General features: G+C 48.9%; 1 protein-coding gene across 6 annotated transcripts in view; it reads left to right on the forward strand.

Annotated features, from left to right (window-relative positions):
• TLN2 (talin 2) overlaps positions 1 to 18,096 on the forward strand; it is a 461,380-nt gene that overhangs the window by 311,845 nt on the left and 131,439 nt on the right. For all 6 annotated transcript variants that reach the window (XM_075532415.1, XM_075532420.1, XM_075532418.1 and 3 more), the window contains 8 exons: positions 752 to 853; positions 3,169 to 3,245; positions 5,701 to 5,881; positions 7,318 to 7,431; positions 10,812 to 10,920; positions 12,163 to 12,371; positions 12,951 to 13,049; positions 16,734 to 16,901. In XM_075532415.1, coding sequence (XP_075388530.1) covers positions 752 to 853; positions 3,169 to 3,245; positions 5,701 to 5,881; positions 7,318 to 7,431; positions 10,812 to 10,920; positions 12,163 to 12,371; positions 12,951 to 13,049; positions 16,734 to 16,901 — 1,059 coding nt within the window. The remainder of the gene's footprint in view (positions 1 to 751; positions 854 to 3,168; positions 3,246 to 5,700; positions 5,882 to 7,317; positions 7,432 to 10,811; positions 10,921 to 12,162; positions 12,372 to 12,950; positions 13,050 to 16,733; positions 16,902 to 18,096) is intronic.

The following is an 18,096-nucleotide window of genomic DNA, read 5'->3' on the forward strand; positions in this document are numbered from 1 at the left end:
GAAAGAGAGGGAGATGACGCCAACCCCTTCAAGTTGGTTTAGCCACCTCCTTCTGGTGGTCTGGGTTGGTCAGCCTCGCGCATTAACTAACGAGAATGAGCCCTACACCAAGCTAAGCGCGCTCTTCCTGATGAAATCCTGCTTCTCTCCTCTCTCTCAAAGGACTTGACCCTCTGTCAGCCTTTTGTTTAGTTGCTTTCTCTCGATTTTTAGTGTGGAAAAATATATCAAAATCATTGGTATCTCAACCAGTGAAGTGTGCAATGATGTAATGGCGCTCATTGCATTGACAATGAGCCCAGGGTGTGCACTCAGTTCCACCCCACCAGCAGCTCGTGGGCCAAACGACCGGCCCATCTGTTCCCAGGATGGCAGTTTCGGAACCTCCAGGGAGCCCTTTTGCTCCGCCCTGTTGGGCCTCTGAAGAGCAGAATCAGCTGAACACACACAGCAGGGGATCAAATGCATGTCCTTTTCCTAGGCAGGCCAAGGAAATCCTCCTCATCAAGGGATTCTGAGTCTTAGGAACTTCTGAGGCACCTCGAGCCAGAGCGAGGGCCTTCTCCGGGCCGTAGAGATTGGAAAGGTTCCTCTAAGGCGTGCCGAGCGTGTGGCCACTGAGAGCAGGGAAAGGGTGGGGATGCCCTCTTGTTTGGGGAACTAGACCCGCAGCTGTAGCCTTGAAAAAGATCCATGTGTCTATATTTTCTCTAATGCTATTCTTCTCTTACGTCTTATTTTGTTTTTCTAGGATTTTGGAGAGTATCAGGAAAGCTACTATTCAGTACAGACAACTGAGGGGGAGCAAATATCCCAACTGATTGCAGGCTACATTGACATCATCCTCAAAAAGGTATTTCTCATTGGTTCTGTATATTAAAGGGCTCAGCTTAGATGCTATGGATACTCTTATGTGACGGTGACAATAGCAACCTTACTTGCAAGATTTGATTTCGTTTCTTTGGTAATCAAGGCACTTGAGAATGACAAGGATGTCTAAGTTGGTTACGGCCAGGTAGCAAGCAGGAGCATGTACATCGCGAATGGGCCTAGTAGACCCCTCGCCATCCTTCTGTCCCAGTGGCTCTGTCATGCTCTCTAGCCTTTGTAGCTAACCAGACTGAGTGCCCAGAAAAGTCATCCACGATGTTCATGTATTTTTCCACCAAGCGTACCAGGGTTCTGTTCCAGGGTGACGCTGCTGGTAAGTATGGGGTTGCTAACTGCAAGGTCTGTGGATCAGACCTGTCAGTCGTGTCTTGGAAGAAAGCTGAAGCCTTCTGCCCCTATAATGATGTGTAGCCCCAGAAACTCTGCACAAGGTCCCCATGAGTGAGAATGGGCCCACGACAGTGGGTTTTTATATGCCTGGTAACACAGGGATTCCAGCGCTTGGCTGCTAACAGAAAGGTTGATGGTTCAAACACTTCATGTGGAGGGAGTGTGGTCGTGTGCTTCTGTAAAGCTATGCAGCCTTGGAAACCCTATGGCTGGCTACGAGTCAACACTGACACCTCACATGAGTGAGTTATAGGCCCTACTGGAAACACAAGTTTCACGGGACTTGAAGTCAAAACACACCCACATAAGTAAGATCTTCCAAAATATGAAAATGTGCAGGCGCGTGTTAAATGTGTAAGACGAAGTCTAAGGAGCCAGGCTGGCATGAACACTTTAATGCACAACCGCTAGCCAAAAGGTGGATTTGAATCCACTCAGTGACCCCACAGGAGAAAGACTGGCTCCCAGAAAGACTACATGCAAGAAAGCTGTGTAGGGGCAATTCTACTCTGTCACATGGAGTCCCTGTGAGTCAGCATTGATTTGCTCGCACCCAACACCATCAACTCACTGGCGTGCGTGCAGACAGGGGAAGGAGTAGAGGGAGGAGTCGCGAAGGGTGGACAAACTGGACAGCACTCACGGCGTTCAGCCATCCTAGCTGTGGCTCTGGTTGCGGGGTAAAAGGGGCAGGTGTCCGTGGAAGCGATTACACACACATCCCAGATCCCTGTTCCCTTAATCTTTGCTCTGTAGTAACTGTTGACCACTGGGTTTCATACAGATGATATCGTAAAGATGTACAGGCCTGGCTGGTAATATTCTCTTTATGAGCCAAGCAGTTCCTTAGCAACAAGGTAGCCCCAGGGGGTAGTTTCAGTCCCAGGTTTATGGAATATGTCAGGGGGATACTGTCTCAAAAGAGAAAACAGAAAACCAAATGCATGCTGATTCTAAAACATAGTGACCCCTTAGGACAGACTGGAACTGCCCCTGTGGGTTTCAAGATAAAACTTTTTACAAGAGTAAAAAACATCTCCTCTTTCTCCCTCGGCAGCTGATGGTTTCCAAGTGCTGACCTTGAGTTGGTAGCTCAACCCGTAACCTCCTCTCGGTGGTGCAGTAGTTACCCATTGGGTTGCTAACTGCCGGGTCAGCGGTTGAAATCTACTAGCCCCTCCACTGAAGAAATAAGAGGCTTTTTACCCCTACAGAGGTACAGTCTCAGCAAGCCACAGGGCCGTTCTACTCTGTCCTACCTGGGGGGCTGCCAGAAGTCAGGGTGGACTTGATGGCAGTGCGTTTGGTTTCCTTTTTCTTGAGATGGTCTCACCCTGACCTCTTCCATCAACCTTGAACTGAAGCCACCCCTGGTGGCTGCCCTTTGGCGAAGGAACAGATTGGCTCAGAAGAAAGAGTATTACTAGTCCGTACTGAACACCTTTAAATGCTCACCCGAGGGAACCCAAATGGTCAACAATTACTACAGAGCAAAGGCGATAAAGGGCGAGGGGCTGGGGGAGCCCGGTTACTGGACACAGAACATGCAGGATGGAATGGATGAGAACGTAAGCACACTGTGAAACAGAACCAATGTCACTGAACCAATGTGCAGTGATTGTCCGGTGGGAGTTTCACTGGCTGTGTGCATTTGAACTGAAAACATAATAAAATACGAATTTTAAAAATTGAATCTGTAGCCTAATGAATACCAAAGGCATCCTAGATATTGAGTAATGGGCTTTCTGGGTCACTGTCTGCTTTGCGCTCACCACCCGTGAGAGAGTCCATTGGAGAAAGGCAGAGTAGACGGGGACATGTTCTTCTCCCTTCTAGTCTGTGTCGAGATCTGCTAATGCTCACACTTGTGTCTTGTTTTATCTCCAGAAACAAAGTAAAGATAGATTTGGATTAGAGGGTGATGAGGAGTCGACTATGTTAGAAGAATCTGTTTCCCCCAAAAAGTAAGTATGGTACGAGAACCTCAGAACGGCCCTCTCCCCTTGTGGCCAGGCATCTCCTGCCCACGCGGAGGCCCGTGGATGGGATGGCTGAGTCTTGCCACTCACCTTGCCGGTCCCCAGGCCGGCAGCATCGCTGCGTGGGCTGGGGATGTCAGAGACACTGAAAGAGATGTGTTCTTTAACTCCCTTGTTGGAAGCGACGGGCGACTGTGAGCCCCGCACTGTGTTTCTGGTATAAATCCCGTGAACTAGGTTCACATGCAGGACCTATCTTTTACTTTCCGTGCTGCCTTGAGGAAGTCTTTAATCCCTCTGCCCCCATGAGCTCATCTGTAAAATGGGGACAATGACAGCGCTTTGGTTTTGATGCCTGTAGGGGTTACTTTGATCACCGAGTTACTAAGAAAGCACACCAAAACGCGTGACACGTAGTAAATATTTGCTGTTATAATCACAGTTATCGTCATTATTGTACATTTCAGCACAGTCTACATTCAACCCCGTTTTAGAAAATGGTGAAACTGAGATTCATTGACGCTTAGCCAAAGATGCTGTGTGATACTCACTGGGAAACCTGTGTGGGATCCCCTCTATGTGAGATACTTGAGGAATGTGACATTTTTTTGTTTGTTGATACTTCATCACGTGGGTCCAAGGTGCAGACTTATTTGGTCCCAATAAAAGCCTTTCTTAAAAAAAAAACAAAACAAACCTCCTATTGTGAGAAATGGGCTGGAAATAATTCTCTCCAAGAGTTAGAGAGAGCTGAAGCTTATAGAAAGAAGTCAGTTGAGTTATACACACATGACAGAGCCTGGCCTCAAAGCCTGAGCTTACATCGTTTCCCGTAGTACACTGCCAGAACGTTGCATTGTACTTTCTTGAATGCGTTGAAGAGAGTCATCGTCCCTCTAGCCTCTCTAGGCTTCCTGCCACTGCCTCTCATGATTTTCTTTACTGTCCTCCTGAAGCGCTTTATGTGTCCCCTGTTAGCATACAAGTTGGAAACACAGTGACGTCATGCATTGCAAGTATTTGCTTCTCATGTCCTTGGCGGGGTTAATGACCCCTAGTTGGAAATTAACAAGTGCAGGCTTGCTGGTAGGGTGAGTGGTTCATTCCAGAGCACCCTGCTGTACTTGCACTGCCCATTGCCACCTAGGGGTGTGGTCCACTGCAGCCCCTCACATCTTCTACGGCATCGCCTTGGGGTTTGTTCAAGACAAGGAGGTAGAGTACTCCCGTGCATCCCCACCACCAGACCTCCCACTTCTCCCTGTGATGGATGGATGGTTAGTGTCAGACACCGTGGAACGTAGGTGACTTCCTGTTGGCACCCCAGACTCATGCTCCACAGTGCCATCTCACGCAGACATTGATGGGCATCTGCACGGATATCCATCGCTTGGTGGCCTGTCGATTCCCATGGCTCATGAGCTTCGCCCTGAACATTTGGGGGTGATCTATGATGTCTCAAGAACTATGGATCAGAGACACCCTTCCCGTCTCTTAATGCAGCTGTATACCAACACCCCCCTCCCTCAAAAAAACAAAAACAGCCCCTTCAACAATCCCTGCGGGTCTGTCGTTCACGACTGAAGCAGACATGTACTCTCAGATCTCATTCTGACCATCAAATAGCCAAAGTCCTTTGCATTTACTATTTACTCGAAGAGTAAAGTTTATCATTTTTGGCCAGACAGCCTAGGAGCCTTTCCAGACTTAAGCTGAGGTCATTTGGAAGAGGTACCAAAGTCTGCCATAGCTCAGTGCTCCAGACAATTAAACAGTCTCCCTGGGCAGTGGCCAGGCCAGTAAGGCCTTGGGAGATTTTCACTTCATATCCACATAGTTTCCCTTTCAGATGAAGAATAAATATTTCTGCCACCTCCAGGACGTAGAGCAGAGGGTGAAACACCGTAGATAGTAGTTGACTAAATGCTGTTTCAGGTAGGATTTACCAGGCCAAGTGTATGCATTCAAAACTTAGATTTATACCTGGAGAAGATCGTTGCTATAATGTAGGGTAACGATAGATAGATGATAGCTAGATAGCTAAATAGCTAGCTAGGTACATGGATAGGTACATGGATAGCTACATAGACAGATACATAGACAGATACATAGATAGATACATAGACAGATACATAGATACATAGACAGATGCATAGATAGATACATGGATCGGTTATATAATCCCATAAACCTATTGCATGGATAAATTGGGAGTGATTATTTTGTATTCTATGTTGCAGTCAGATTGCTGATTGTAAAAGGATTCATCCCAAGGTTCGTCTCCTGAGCATTTTACTGCTACTGCTTCAGGTGGAAGCTCCATGTGTGTGGGCCTCCCTCATGTGGGCCTCCACAGCAGAAAGATGAGATGTTTTTGGCGGCGTCATCTTACACTCCACGTGGGCGGATTCTTCACAGCGCTCCAACCCTCTCCCTGCAGGTCCACCATCTTGCAGCAGCAGTTCAATCGCACCGGCAAGGTGGAGCATGGCTCCGTGGCGCTGCCCGCCGTCATGCGTTCGGGCTCCAGTGGACCCGAGACCTTCAACGTGGGGAGCATGCCCTCCCCGCAGCAGCAGGTCATGGTCGGGCAGATGCACCGAGGCCACATGCCCCCTCTGGTGAGTCACCTTGTACACTCCCCAGGCTTGTCGGTAGGTGCTGGTGTTGTACAGAAAGCAGCACCGGCCAAGGGGACAGGTTGTATGTGCATCCAGCCTCCCCGACCCCCAACTGAACCTCAGCCCATTCCCAGACAGATTCCTTTCTGAGCATGCTCGGAGGGCCAGATCTGGGCTGTGGGCCATCGTTAGCTGATGGCTCAAAACATTATTCGGTACCATAGTCCTTCGAGGTGAGTGTACCAGACAGATGCAGCCTTTTAATCAGTGACTGATCGCTGCCCATGAGTCACCTCCCAAAGTGACCTACTGATGGGAGGGTGAGTCCTGCTCCCCGCACTGATGGGTCCAGCCACTCCTCAGAGAGTCTTTGAAATACACCAAATCCTTACCAACCCAGCCCTCTCACCAGACATATGCTTGACTTCTCTCTGCCCAGCTGTCAGTGCCCCCTGCCCGGCCTCGGGCATCCTGTGCTACTGGACAGTAACTGGCTGAAAGCTGGAGAGCCTCAGAGCTCAGAAATGATGGAGTCTGACAAAGAATGTTGCCGGTAGTTGAGGGTGGAATCCTTCAGGATGGATCATGAAATGTTCTGGTGTAACGCACCGGGCTTCTTAAGCAGATCATTGTCCATCAAAGGCAAGGCCTCCATCCTCTCACTGCCCCAGCAAGGGATCCCTATTGAGCATGCCTGGTGGCTAATTAACCTCGCTACACTCCCTGACTCTCTTCCCTCTATTGGTTTGCTGTTGATAATGTACCGTAAATACTCGAATATAAGCCAACCCGAATATAAGCCGAGGTGCCTAATTATTACCTGGGAAACCAGAAAAACTGATTGGCTCGAGTATAAGCCTAGGGTGGAAAATGCAGAAGTTATTGGTGAGTTTCAATAATCAAAACAAATGAAAATAAAGTTACTAAAAATTGAGACATCATTGGGGTACTGTATTTAAATGTTTATTATAAATAAAAGGACAGGTCATGTAACATTAGTAAACCAGCACAGTAAGTGGAAAATAGGTTCAACAAAAACAATAAGGTATCAACAATGATGCCTTAAGAGTACTATTCTCTGAGCTCAATCAGCAACCAAGCTAAAATGCAACGAGTTAAAATCCTTCAAAACTGGATTCCTCATCATCATCCATATCCCAATGCAGAGCTTCAGCTGGTGTGAGGTCATCATAGATGCTGTCCTCGATGGGGTACCGCTGACCCGTGTATAAGCCGAACCCCAGATTTTCAGCACATTTTTTGTGCTGAAAAACTCGGCTTATGCACGAGTATACACGGTATGTATATTTCTGCTCTCCAAGTTCAAATGAGGCAGGGGGATATTTAAGATGGTTCTTCAAGCCAGAGTTCAGTCTGGCCTGGTTCTGTGTTGAGGGCATGTCAGTCCTGATCCTGTGGTCTGACCATCTTTGCAGACCTCGGCCCAGCAGGCCCTCATGGGGACCATCAACACGAGCATGCATGCTGTCCAGCAGGCCCAGGACGACCTCGGCAAGCGCGACTCACTGCCTCCGCTCGGCCAGGATATGGTAAAGACTGTCTGCTCTTTTCACTCAGGCACTGAACCCCGCAGGACCTGGTGCATGCCCTTTGACTGCACATGAGGGAGAGAGAATCTAGATGCCAACAGAGAAAGAAAGAATTGTGAAGGAGACTGGTGGACAGTAGTACTGCTACCACCTGATGTAGGACTATATATCCCAGCTACACTGCCCACCGGCTCTGTGAACGTGGTCCCCCTAACCTGCCACGACCCCACTTTCTCAGCTCTATAGACCAGGGCGGTGAACCTTTTGTGCTCTGTAGGGCCATTTTGATATTTATAATATCATTCTCGGACCATTACAAATTCGTCAACTTAAAAATTAGTCTCCTATACTTGGTCGAACATTTAATTAACTCGCCTCGCATGTGATGGCCAAAATGGCTCTGTGAGGTGTGTGAGATTAGCTGGCATTGATGATTTCTTAGCACACAATGTCTGGCACAGGGTGAAAAATGAGAAACCAAACTCACTGCTCTGGAGCCTATTCTGACTCATCGCGACTGGATAGGACAGGCCGGAACTGACCCTGTGGATTTCCGAGACTAACTCTTTATGGGAGGAGAAAGCTCATCTTTCTCTCGAGGAGTGGCCGGTGCTTTTGAACTGCTGACATTACGATTAGTGGCCCAAGGCATAACCACTGTGCTACCAGGATCCTTGGCACATAGTGAGAGTACATATGGTCGCTACTCGCGGTTCTTGCACTGTGGTGGGCACCAGTATCCTCTGGAGGGCTTATTTAAACAGATTGCTGGGACCAGTTTCCCTAGTTTTTCAGATTCACTAGGTATGGAGGAGGCCTGGGAATCTGCATTTCTATCAAATTCTCGGGTGCTGTTGATGCTACTGGTCAAAGGACCACACCCTTGAGACCCATAGGCTTAACCTTCCTGAAGTTTTCTTTCTTCCTTTTTTTAAAAATCATTGTATTGGGGGCTTTTAACAGCTCTTATCACAATACATACATACATCGTGTCAAGCACATTTGTACATTTGTTGCCATCATCATTTTCCAAACATTTTCTTTCTATTTGAGCCCTTGGTATCAACGCCTCATTTTTTTCCTCCCTCCCTCACGAACCCTTGATAATGTATAAATTATTATCATTTTTCATGTCTTTCACCCACATATGTCTCCCTTTACCCACTTTTCTCTTGTCCATCCCCCTGGAAGGGACTTATATGTCAATCATTGTGACCGGTTCCCCCTTTCTCCTCCCACTCCTTCCCCTCCTGGTATCACTACTCTCATTATTGGTCCTGAGGGGTTTAACTGTCCTGGATTCCCTGTGTTGTGAGCTCTTATCTGTACCAGTGTACATGCTCTGGTCTAGCAGGATTTGTAAGGTAGAACTGGGGTCATGATAGTGGGGGGAAGGAAGCATTAAAGAGCTAGAGGAATGTCGTATAATGGTGCTATACTGCACCCTGACTGGCTTCTCTCTTCCTTGTGACCCTTCTGTATGAGCATGTCCAATTCTACTGAAGTTTTCAGCAGGACAATTAGTAGGGAGGTCTCTTGTAGCTGCTGCTTTAGGGACTCACCTGAGCCCTGCACTATGTAAATTGTGACCCACGGGCCTGGGATTCTGCATTTTAGTGAGGTGCATTCAAGTTTGAGCAGCATCGGCTACCACGTCATGCGGAACTGGGTTTTGCACATTCGAATCACCTCCACAGTCTACAGCCCAGGGCCCATGTCAGAAAAAACTCCAGGTGCTTCCAAGAAGTAGCCAGCCTGGATCACCCCCACACTGCTGCAGGTCCGACCAGGAGAGAATCAGCAAACGGTTATATTGGCATATAATTCACATATCGTACCATTCAATAAGTCAGTCCTATGAAGGCGATTTGCATGATTTATGGGTCAAGAGGAGATCAAATAATAAGGTGTTAAATGTTAACCTAACTGCATCCGCAGTGATCCACTTTCCAAGGCCCTCTGCCTGACAGCTGGGTGTTCACCTCCATGGTCTATGGATTCCTCACGGTCTATGGATTCCCCGCGGTCTATGGATTCCCCGTGTGGTCTATGGATTCCCCGTGGTCTGTGGATTCCCCATGTGGTCTGTGGATTCCCCGTGGTCTGTGGATTCCCCATGTGGTCTATGGATTCCCCGTGTGGTCTATGGATTCCCCACGGTCTATGGATTCCCATGGTCTGTGGATTCCCCATGTGGTCTATGGATTCCCCGTGTGGTCTATGGATTCCCCGCGGTCTATGGATTCCCCGTGGTCTGTGGATTTCCCGCGGTCTGTGGATTCGCTGGAGGCTTCATCAGTGTGCATCTCCCCCTTCACTTTGAGGTTTGCTTTTTTAACAGAACCAACTTTAAGATGGGACAACAGTGTAGCCCCATCTTGCCTGCCCAGGATGACTTCCCTCCACTTCTCCCTCCAGGCCTGGGCTCCCCTTTGTATGCCTGTGTGCATCGCAGGGCTGCTCCCAGTGCTGTTCCTCTCCAGGGTGGAAATCATGAGCCATCGCACAGGTGGGAAAGTCACAGGGAAATTCCCTGTGGCCGATTCCTGTATCTGGCTGGCGCAATTATGAAAGGGAGTTTTGACCTATTTGAATTTAATATCCCTGAAAGTCCAAAGAATCTCTAAAGGAAGTCTGAAGTACAAACGGGGACATCCTAGCCCCCCGGTAGCATTTAGGGGATGCTTTTGGGAAGCATCAGCACCTTAAGCCTCTGTGGGGGATCTTTATCCATGTGCTGAAAGCCAGGGAGTGGAGAAGGTGCTCATCATGAGTCCTGGTGGACATCCAGTGGGAAGAGCTAGGAAGACACGGGACGTGGGCCTGACTACCCAAGGTCGTGTTTCTTGTTAGTGGTAGAGTGGGACCAGGACTGAGGTCTTGACAGCCCCTCCTCGAAGCTCTGCCAGGAGAGGCTCCGCGTCTCCCAGCGTGGCCCTTTACCCCTCTGGATGAGATTCAAGTCGTGCGTGGACGGAGAACGCCTGTGAGCAGCAGTGGCCCCTGCCTCCCAGAAAGCAGCTGCACGTTAGACACCACCAAGCGCATTGATGTGCGAATAAAACTGGACCTTAATTCTTCTCACTCATTTTCAGATGACTTGATCTATATAGAGCCACAAAGAATTTTTCTCCATAAGATTTCAAAAACAGAGGGAGGGAGGGGTATTACTATAAGAAATTGAGCGTTGACGCGCCTTTCAGCCGCAGTGAACAAGCAGAAAGAGACCTACTCCGGACATGGTTCAAGGCAACAGCGTGGCCCTGCCCGGTGCTGGCCCAGGATGAAGATCGGAGCCTTTCTCATTTGGTGGCAAGGCTTCCCCGGTTTCCTGGGTAATTCTGTCCAGTGATTACGTCGTGCAATTGTCTGTTTTGCAGGCATCTAGAGTGTGGGTTCAGAACAAAGTCGACGAATCCAAACATGAGATTCACTCCCAGGTTGACGCCATCACGGCGGGAACAGCGTCGGTTGTTAACCTCACAGCCGGTGAGTCTCTGGGTAAAGATTTGTGATGTCTCCCTTGTGCTTTTGTCCAAAAAACAAAAAAATCTTCCTCATTGATTGAAATGACATATTTTCTTATTGTGAGAGTCCAGGCTATTTTTAGGAACTTGGAGTGAATCAGGCATTTTCTCCCACCGACCCAAGAGACATGGGGGGGGCGGGGGGTGGGGGGGGCTGCATTCTTTCGGGTCTATGTTATGCATCATCGTTGCTAAGCTCTGCTCGCTGCTCGCTGCTCGTTAACATGCTGGAAACCCTTCAAGGTGCATCCAGCCAGTCTGCTTTCTGCCTTCTGGCAACGGAAGTCTGCCTTCTTAGGAGGACATCTGTATATCTGTCCAGCCTTGCGCCAGCACGTGGAAGCAGGGGACTATTTGGATGGCCTCCTGCAGCATTTCATCCCTGGCCTTCCTGTGCTCCTGGTAGGGCCTAATGAAGAGGGCTGGGATGTGCTGAGACTTCCTTTGGAATGTCAGAGTGCTGGGCTCAGTGTCCCAGTGCTGCTGTTGCAGAAATAATATAGGTGGGTGCCCTTAAAGAACAGGAATTTCTTTCCAAACATCCTGCAGGCTGAAAGCTCACGCTGGGGGCCCAGCCCTGCAGGCTCCTTCCTTGTCGGCCTTCTTGAGCATCCATCCATCCGCGGTGCTTCACATGGCACCTGCCCTCCCAAGGCAGGGCTTCCATCTCCCCCTGTCTGTGCTGCTCTTTGTATAATCTTGAGGGATTCGGTTTGGGATCCACTCTACACTAGTGTGACCTCAGCTCATTAATCCGATACGCTGCATTAGATTGCAGCATAGCAGGCCATTCCATCACAACCATGGGGACAGGAGTCAGGATTCGAACACGTATTTGAGGGGCTATATTGACTACATCAGAGTGCTCATGCTCAGTATTTCGACATATGAGGCTTCAAGGTGAGAAGATTTCCCAAAGGGTAGCACTCAGGAGGCCCTATTGATCACAGCAGTCAGATCAGTTCTGATCGGGGTTGCCTTGAGTCGAGTCAACTCAGTGGCCATTAACACCACCGCTGCTCCCACCCCTGGAAGCTGGAGCTGGCCACCTCGCTGTGCTCCTGAAGGATGGTGAGTGGAAAGTGCTGGTCAGTGTGGGGGGATGGAAACTCTCACCAGTACACTTACATCCTTCCCACTGGGGTTCTCTTCAGCGCTCACTGCCTGCAGAACACTGGACGGTGACACTCCTCCTCTATCCCAGGTGACCCCGCGGACACTGACTACACCGCAGTGGGATGCGCGATCACGACAATTTCTTCCAACCTGACGGAGATGTCCAAGGGTGTGAAGCTGCTGGCAGCCCTCATGGATGATGAGGTGGGCAGCGGGGAGGACTTACTGAGAGCTGCCAGGACCCTTGCTGGGGCAGTGTCTGACTTGCTGAAAGCTGTACAGCCGACTTCTGGAGAGGTGAGCTCTTAGGCCAAGCAGTCTCTCGGGTTCTGTGGGAACCAGTGCATGCTCGGGGTACCGTGAGGCTCTTGCTTCCTGCGCTGGCCCTCCATCCTCTTGGGCATGTTACTCGTAATCCAGAAGCATGGAATTGTGGGACTTGATACAGAGCTATTGCACCATCATGGGGATTGGTTGTGCTCCTCCTGTGAAGCTCCCCAACCAAGGACACTTACATACATGCAGCTCCAGAAACATGCACATGACTCATGCATGTGTAGTAGGGACATGTAGTTGAACCCTGATTTTCGTTAAAATAATAATAATAAATCACATATTATCAGTGGAACTAACCTCGTCATGGGAATATTTTGAATCTGCCCACCTATTCCTGGCTTCTGAGACATGGGGTGCTGCCTTGCACAGCTTCCACAAAGACACTCGTGTCTCCTTTCTGGCCGAGAGTGTAAGACAGCCCCACTGAGGCCCAGGAGGAACCGATCCTGCAGGATTCTCCTTTCTGCATTGCATTGTCTGATGAGCTCTAGTAAGGGGGGTGCATTTCCTTTCCAACCAAGGTGTGCTCTTTGTTCACAGCCTCGGCAGACAGTGCTGACTGCTGCTGGAAGTATCGGACAAGCCAGTGGGGATCTTCTGAGACAGATTGGCGAAAATGAGACGGATGAACGGTTCCAAGTAAGATATTTGCTTACTCACTGAAAGATACAGGACTGAGGCACTGCGTGTCTCAGACCAGGCTGGAGACAACTTACAGGCAGTGTCTGCGTTGAGGACATGGGACTATGGGCCACTCCTACTTGCTCTCCAAGGCAGGGCTTCCAACCTGTCCTGTCAGTGCCACGAATCCAAATAGGAACAGACCGGAATTTTTACAATTTGGATGCTCCATCGCCGGAACGGGAGCAGGGAAAACTGTGGACTGAGGTCTCGTTGTCGGACAAGTCTTGAAGAGTCAGAGTGAGCCCTTCCTGGAGGCTGGGGCTAAAATTTGATTACAGACCGAACTCTGGATGGTGGCACACATTGAAATTGTACCATTGGTTGGCCACCAACTTTGAAGGGGGCACAGCCGTCTGTGAATGGGTGCCACCATCGTGAAGCCCTGCTTGAATGTCACATAGATGTGTCCGTGTTTTGAAATGGGCGAAATGGATTTCTCTGCACAATGGCCTTCATGTGTTTTCCGCGCGGTGTTTAAACGACCGACAAGACCCTGCCCTTTCCCTTGCCCTGGAGTCAGGCTAAAGAAGAGCAACTGCACCCGGTCAGCTGACTTACAGATTCTTCAAGGCCCAACAACGGCTCTTGTTCGTAACCCAGAAAAACAAATGAGATCCTCCCTGGGCCAACACAAATGAGATGGCAACATATTATCTTTGGCATGAACTCCATTGTGCTAATATTTTAGAGTGTTTTTAAAATAGAAAAGCCCTATGAGCCCCCCCATCAAATGATTTAATTTTAAAAAAATAGAAAAGCCCACTCTAGGTACATCGTGCAATACCAGAGAAATACGCTCATTTAGTTCTTCCGTGGTCAATATTCGGGGCATGCTTCAAACATAGTTGTGGAGAGATTGGTGTCATGGGCCCCATGTGTCTCCCACCCTTCTTTTACTGTGATCAATTTCATAACCAATCTTGCTTACTTAGGAGCATTTTTTAATTGCTTCATTCTTGAATCCGTGCGTTAGGGTGAGAGTGTGTGCGCCGGTGACGTAGGCCTTGCTTTGTTTTCAGAGGTGGTTCCGCGTCCCGTCCCAAACCGTTCGTTTGGTGAAGAGCCTTTTGTGCCGCTTCTCTGTCAGCGTTGTCTGTCGTCTGCTGAACAACGGCAGCTCCTGTCGGCAGCCGGCCCAGTGCACGGCTAGTGTCACCGCTGCAGCTCCGACGAGAGCATGGCCTGGTCTGCCTCCCGCCGGCCTCCAGACACCAGAGATGGGGCTGCAGGGGCTTCCTGCGGGGGGAGGGCCGGGGGGGGCAGCCCGAGAGGATCCTCTCTCCTCCTTGTGAGCAGGCATCCTTCCCTCTGCTATCTCCTCGCGTGTCTCACCTTTACCTCCTAATTACAGCATCACAGCTTACCCCCGAATATCCCCGGATGATGTTTTGTTTCTGTTGGTCTGTTTCCCCAAATGAACCAATGCCAAGTTTTCTGATCAAGAACTCTGCAGAATTTGATTAGCTTTGTTTTTTGCATGAGAGCAGGGATCTGCTTAGCAGTTGGGTAGATTTGAGATTGAGCTCATGGTCGGTAGGCTTCCCTGTCTCAAGGTAACTCACTCACTTTCCTGAAAACCACGATCACTGCCTCCTAAGCGTTTGGGACGGTTAAGAGGGAAGTCACAATCCTGGCTTAGCAGATCTCATGCATTCTTGTCGTTCCTCAAGAGCTTGGTTTCGATTGCATCTGGCAGGTTGTTCTCCGTGCAGATGAATGCCGACTCTGCTCCTCGCGTTTCTCTCAGCTAACCCACAAAGCAAGGCGCTCTGGGTGGCCGCCCTGGGGGAGTGATGTTCACCTAGAAGGGCCTGACTTGAATGTTTTCCCTCTCTCGAAGGTCTTACTTCCTGTCAGGTGATAGCGCCAGCTTCTCCCCTGTGGGTTGCCCCTGGCTTACTGACGTTGGCTTTCTTTTCTGATTCTTGACATCCGATCTTGGGGCTTTTCTTGGGCTCTTGGGGTACTGCGTGGCCCCAGAGTTAACCGATTTATTTGGCCGTGACCTAGCAGCCTTGTGAAAAGGCCTGGTCAGCTGCTGCAGCGGCAGTAATGCGTTCTTGTTTGAACTGTAGGGCCGGGCTGGTTTTGTTTGTGTTTGCTTTGCTTGGGGTGGTTGCTTTCCAAAATCAATAGCCACAAGGTTTCTTGAAACGCTGCCAACAAAACACTTTTAGCACAAGCTAGATGCTGCTACATGACCCAATTCTGGAACCCACTCTGAAAAGTTATTTTTTGAAGTTTGTGTTTTCACTGGACCTTGAGTGAGGTGTCCGAGAACTGCAGACCATGTTGGAAGCCATCCCTAAGAGCTATGTGCTACCAAGTGCCCGGCAAATCCCAAAGCAACAACTTCAAGCTTCAGCACTACAGACTTGGAGTTCTCCTTGAATACTGAGCTAAGCATCAGAAGAACGTTGATCTTTAGCATGGTTTGCTTGTTGTTGTTTTTTTGGCGATTTTAAAACCAGCTGACACAGTCGAATCATAGGTTGGTTTTTGTCTTTTTTTTTGTCTCGATGGTACGTAATCTTTGCTCTGTGGGAAACCTCCCATCCTTAGCACTCTTTCCTATAGGCCATTCTCATGAAACCTCTTGTTGTAAAGACTCTGTGGGGGTCCTCTGCATTTTGAATCAAAAGTGCTTTTTATTGTCTGATGAATTAATTAAGACTTCTGATTGCATCTCCCATGGGTGAGAAAGCCTTAACATGTCTGCACAAAAAGGACTCATGTTCGTGTGTGTGTGTGTGAAGGCATTTCCATATCAAATAAATGACATTCAATATTAAAAGCAAGGAGGTAAATTAAACGTGACAGCAGTTACAGATTAAGCGCACGGGGGACAAACTTGGTCGTCTGAATAAAGGGCATGTCAGCCCGCTTAGAGATGCTTTTCCAGTGAATGGAAACATACACTTACCTGTAAGGAGTCAGAGCGCCTCGCATCTTCATTCAGGTCTTGTGTAGTTGATTTATTTACATAGTCTCATTACTTAGTTGGATCCCTATCCAGCAGGCTCGAGATTGCTGAGCTTAATTTACGTTCAAATTTCCTTGCCTCTGAACCTGTTGAGGCGAGTTATTGGTGTATGCATGTCCAACGTTGCCCTCTGGAGGCAGAGACGTGGGTGAATTTCTGAGGATAACTTGAATCCTGAGTTAGAAGAAATGCATTTTCAAATGACAGCGGGCCACGATAACTTGGCATCCTTCCCATTGGACATGATATTTGTCGCATCTGGGTACATCGTCAAGCTTCTCCTGATTCACCACATTGACAAAGATTGGCAAAGATTACTAGTGTCAGAGAAGGGCAAAGGTGTGGATTAGTGGTCAAAGCGAAAGCCCTTCCCTGGAATTAACTGGCGTCAGGTGTAAACCTTTGCTGTGCTCAGTGGTGTGTAAGAGGTGATGGTATCAGGATGCGCGTCTCTTTGCTTCATCACTAGGAGGAGTTGACATTTAAGGGAAATAAGTGGGGAAATGCCATTCTAGAGTGCTCGAGGGAAAAAGATCAAATGAGGAAAAATTTTTTTTTTTAATGTTTCGGTAGAAGCCACTTTTTAATGCTCAGGCCGTGATGGTTGATTGGGGCGGGGCAGAACCAGTGAACACTTTGTGGCTTCCTTCTCTCAGGATGTTTTAATGAGTTTGGCCAAAGCTGTTGCCAATGCTGCTGCCATGTTGGTACTGAAGGCGAAGAACGTTGCCCAGGCGGCTGAGGACACCGTCCTACAGAACAGGGTAATTGCTGCCGCCACCCAGTGTGCCCTCTCCACCTCCCAGCTGGTGGCATGTGCTAAGGTAAGCCTGCTGGCGCCCCTACCCTCCACAAAGCATCATGTCACCTGCTCTTCTTGCCTGCCCCTAGTCCTTGGGGTGGTTCAGAGACAGAAATTGTTAAATGGTTCAAGGCTGAGCGCTTGCTTCAGGTGTCTGCTTAGAGATAACCTGGTAGGATTTTGGCAGAAACTGTCCAATTCTGCTTGTATCATTGTCCTTTAAGCAAGTCCTCAGGCAGCTGGTGCTTTTTCTGCATCTTATTTCTGCAAATCGCCATGCCGCCCCTTTGGACATCTCAGCACGTCTGATCTATACATGCACACAAAGGATGCTTGCACTGAGAAGTGCAGTGTTAGACATAGGTTCAGAAATGATCCTCAGAATATCCCAGAGCCTTTTCTAACGTGCAGTGTCAGAGTAAGGATATTCAAGTGGCTGATTAGGAGGGGAACACCTGTTACATCTTCCCAGTATCCCCTCAAATTGAGCCCTCTCGTCCCCAGTTTGTTCATGAGAACACTGATGTCCTTAGATGTTAGCTACATAGTTAAGGCCACACCAGCGAAAATGGCAGGCTCAGGCTGTGACCCAGATACGTCTGCTCCAAATCCCTCTCCATCCCGACGTGCCCAGTTGTCACTAACACGCTGTATCAAGCGATGGGAGGGACACGTCTCTGGACTTGGCGATGCCCCATGTTCCTCAGACCTGTGCACTGGCAGCGCGTGGCCTTTTGTATTGTGTGGCAGGGTTTGCACCAGTACGGGGGGCCGTCTGGTGTGGACCCCTTCTTTTGTCATTGTCCACTGAGGATGGTTTGGGGCAGAGTTCCGAGTATCTTTGGAAATAAACAAATACACTTTCCTTATGTGTTTTGCTTAGCCCAGTGCAGAACACGCAAGGCGGGGATGCTAAAAGGAGGGAGGAGATTGGTAAAGAGTAGACATTTCTCCCCCGAGAAATAGCAATATGATTGCCAGGTATGATCTTCAGAAAGTTCAAGGGAAAACCCTGTTGTCTTTGAATTCCATGTTTCCAGAAACTTTCTGAACCCTTGTTCACACACACACACACAGTGAATAAAGCCCACTCAGATCTATACGAAGGAAGCGTACAGAATAGGACCCCTTCTCAGATCTATACTAATGGCATGTGAGCTGCCTTCACGATGGTTTAGTTTAGTCTCTGGCTCCGTAAGTAAGGAATGAGGCCCAAG

Source organism: Tenrec ecaudatus, chromosome 14 (genome assembly GCF_050624435.1).
Source record: "Tenrec ecaudatus isolate mTenEca1 chromosome 14, mTenEca1.hap1, whole genome shotgun sequence".
Taxonomy (NCBI): domain Eukaryota; kingdom Metazoa; phylum Chordata; class Mammalia; order Afrosoricida; family Tenrecidae; genus Tenrec; species Tenrec ecaudatus.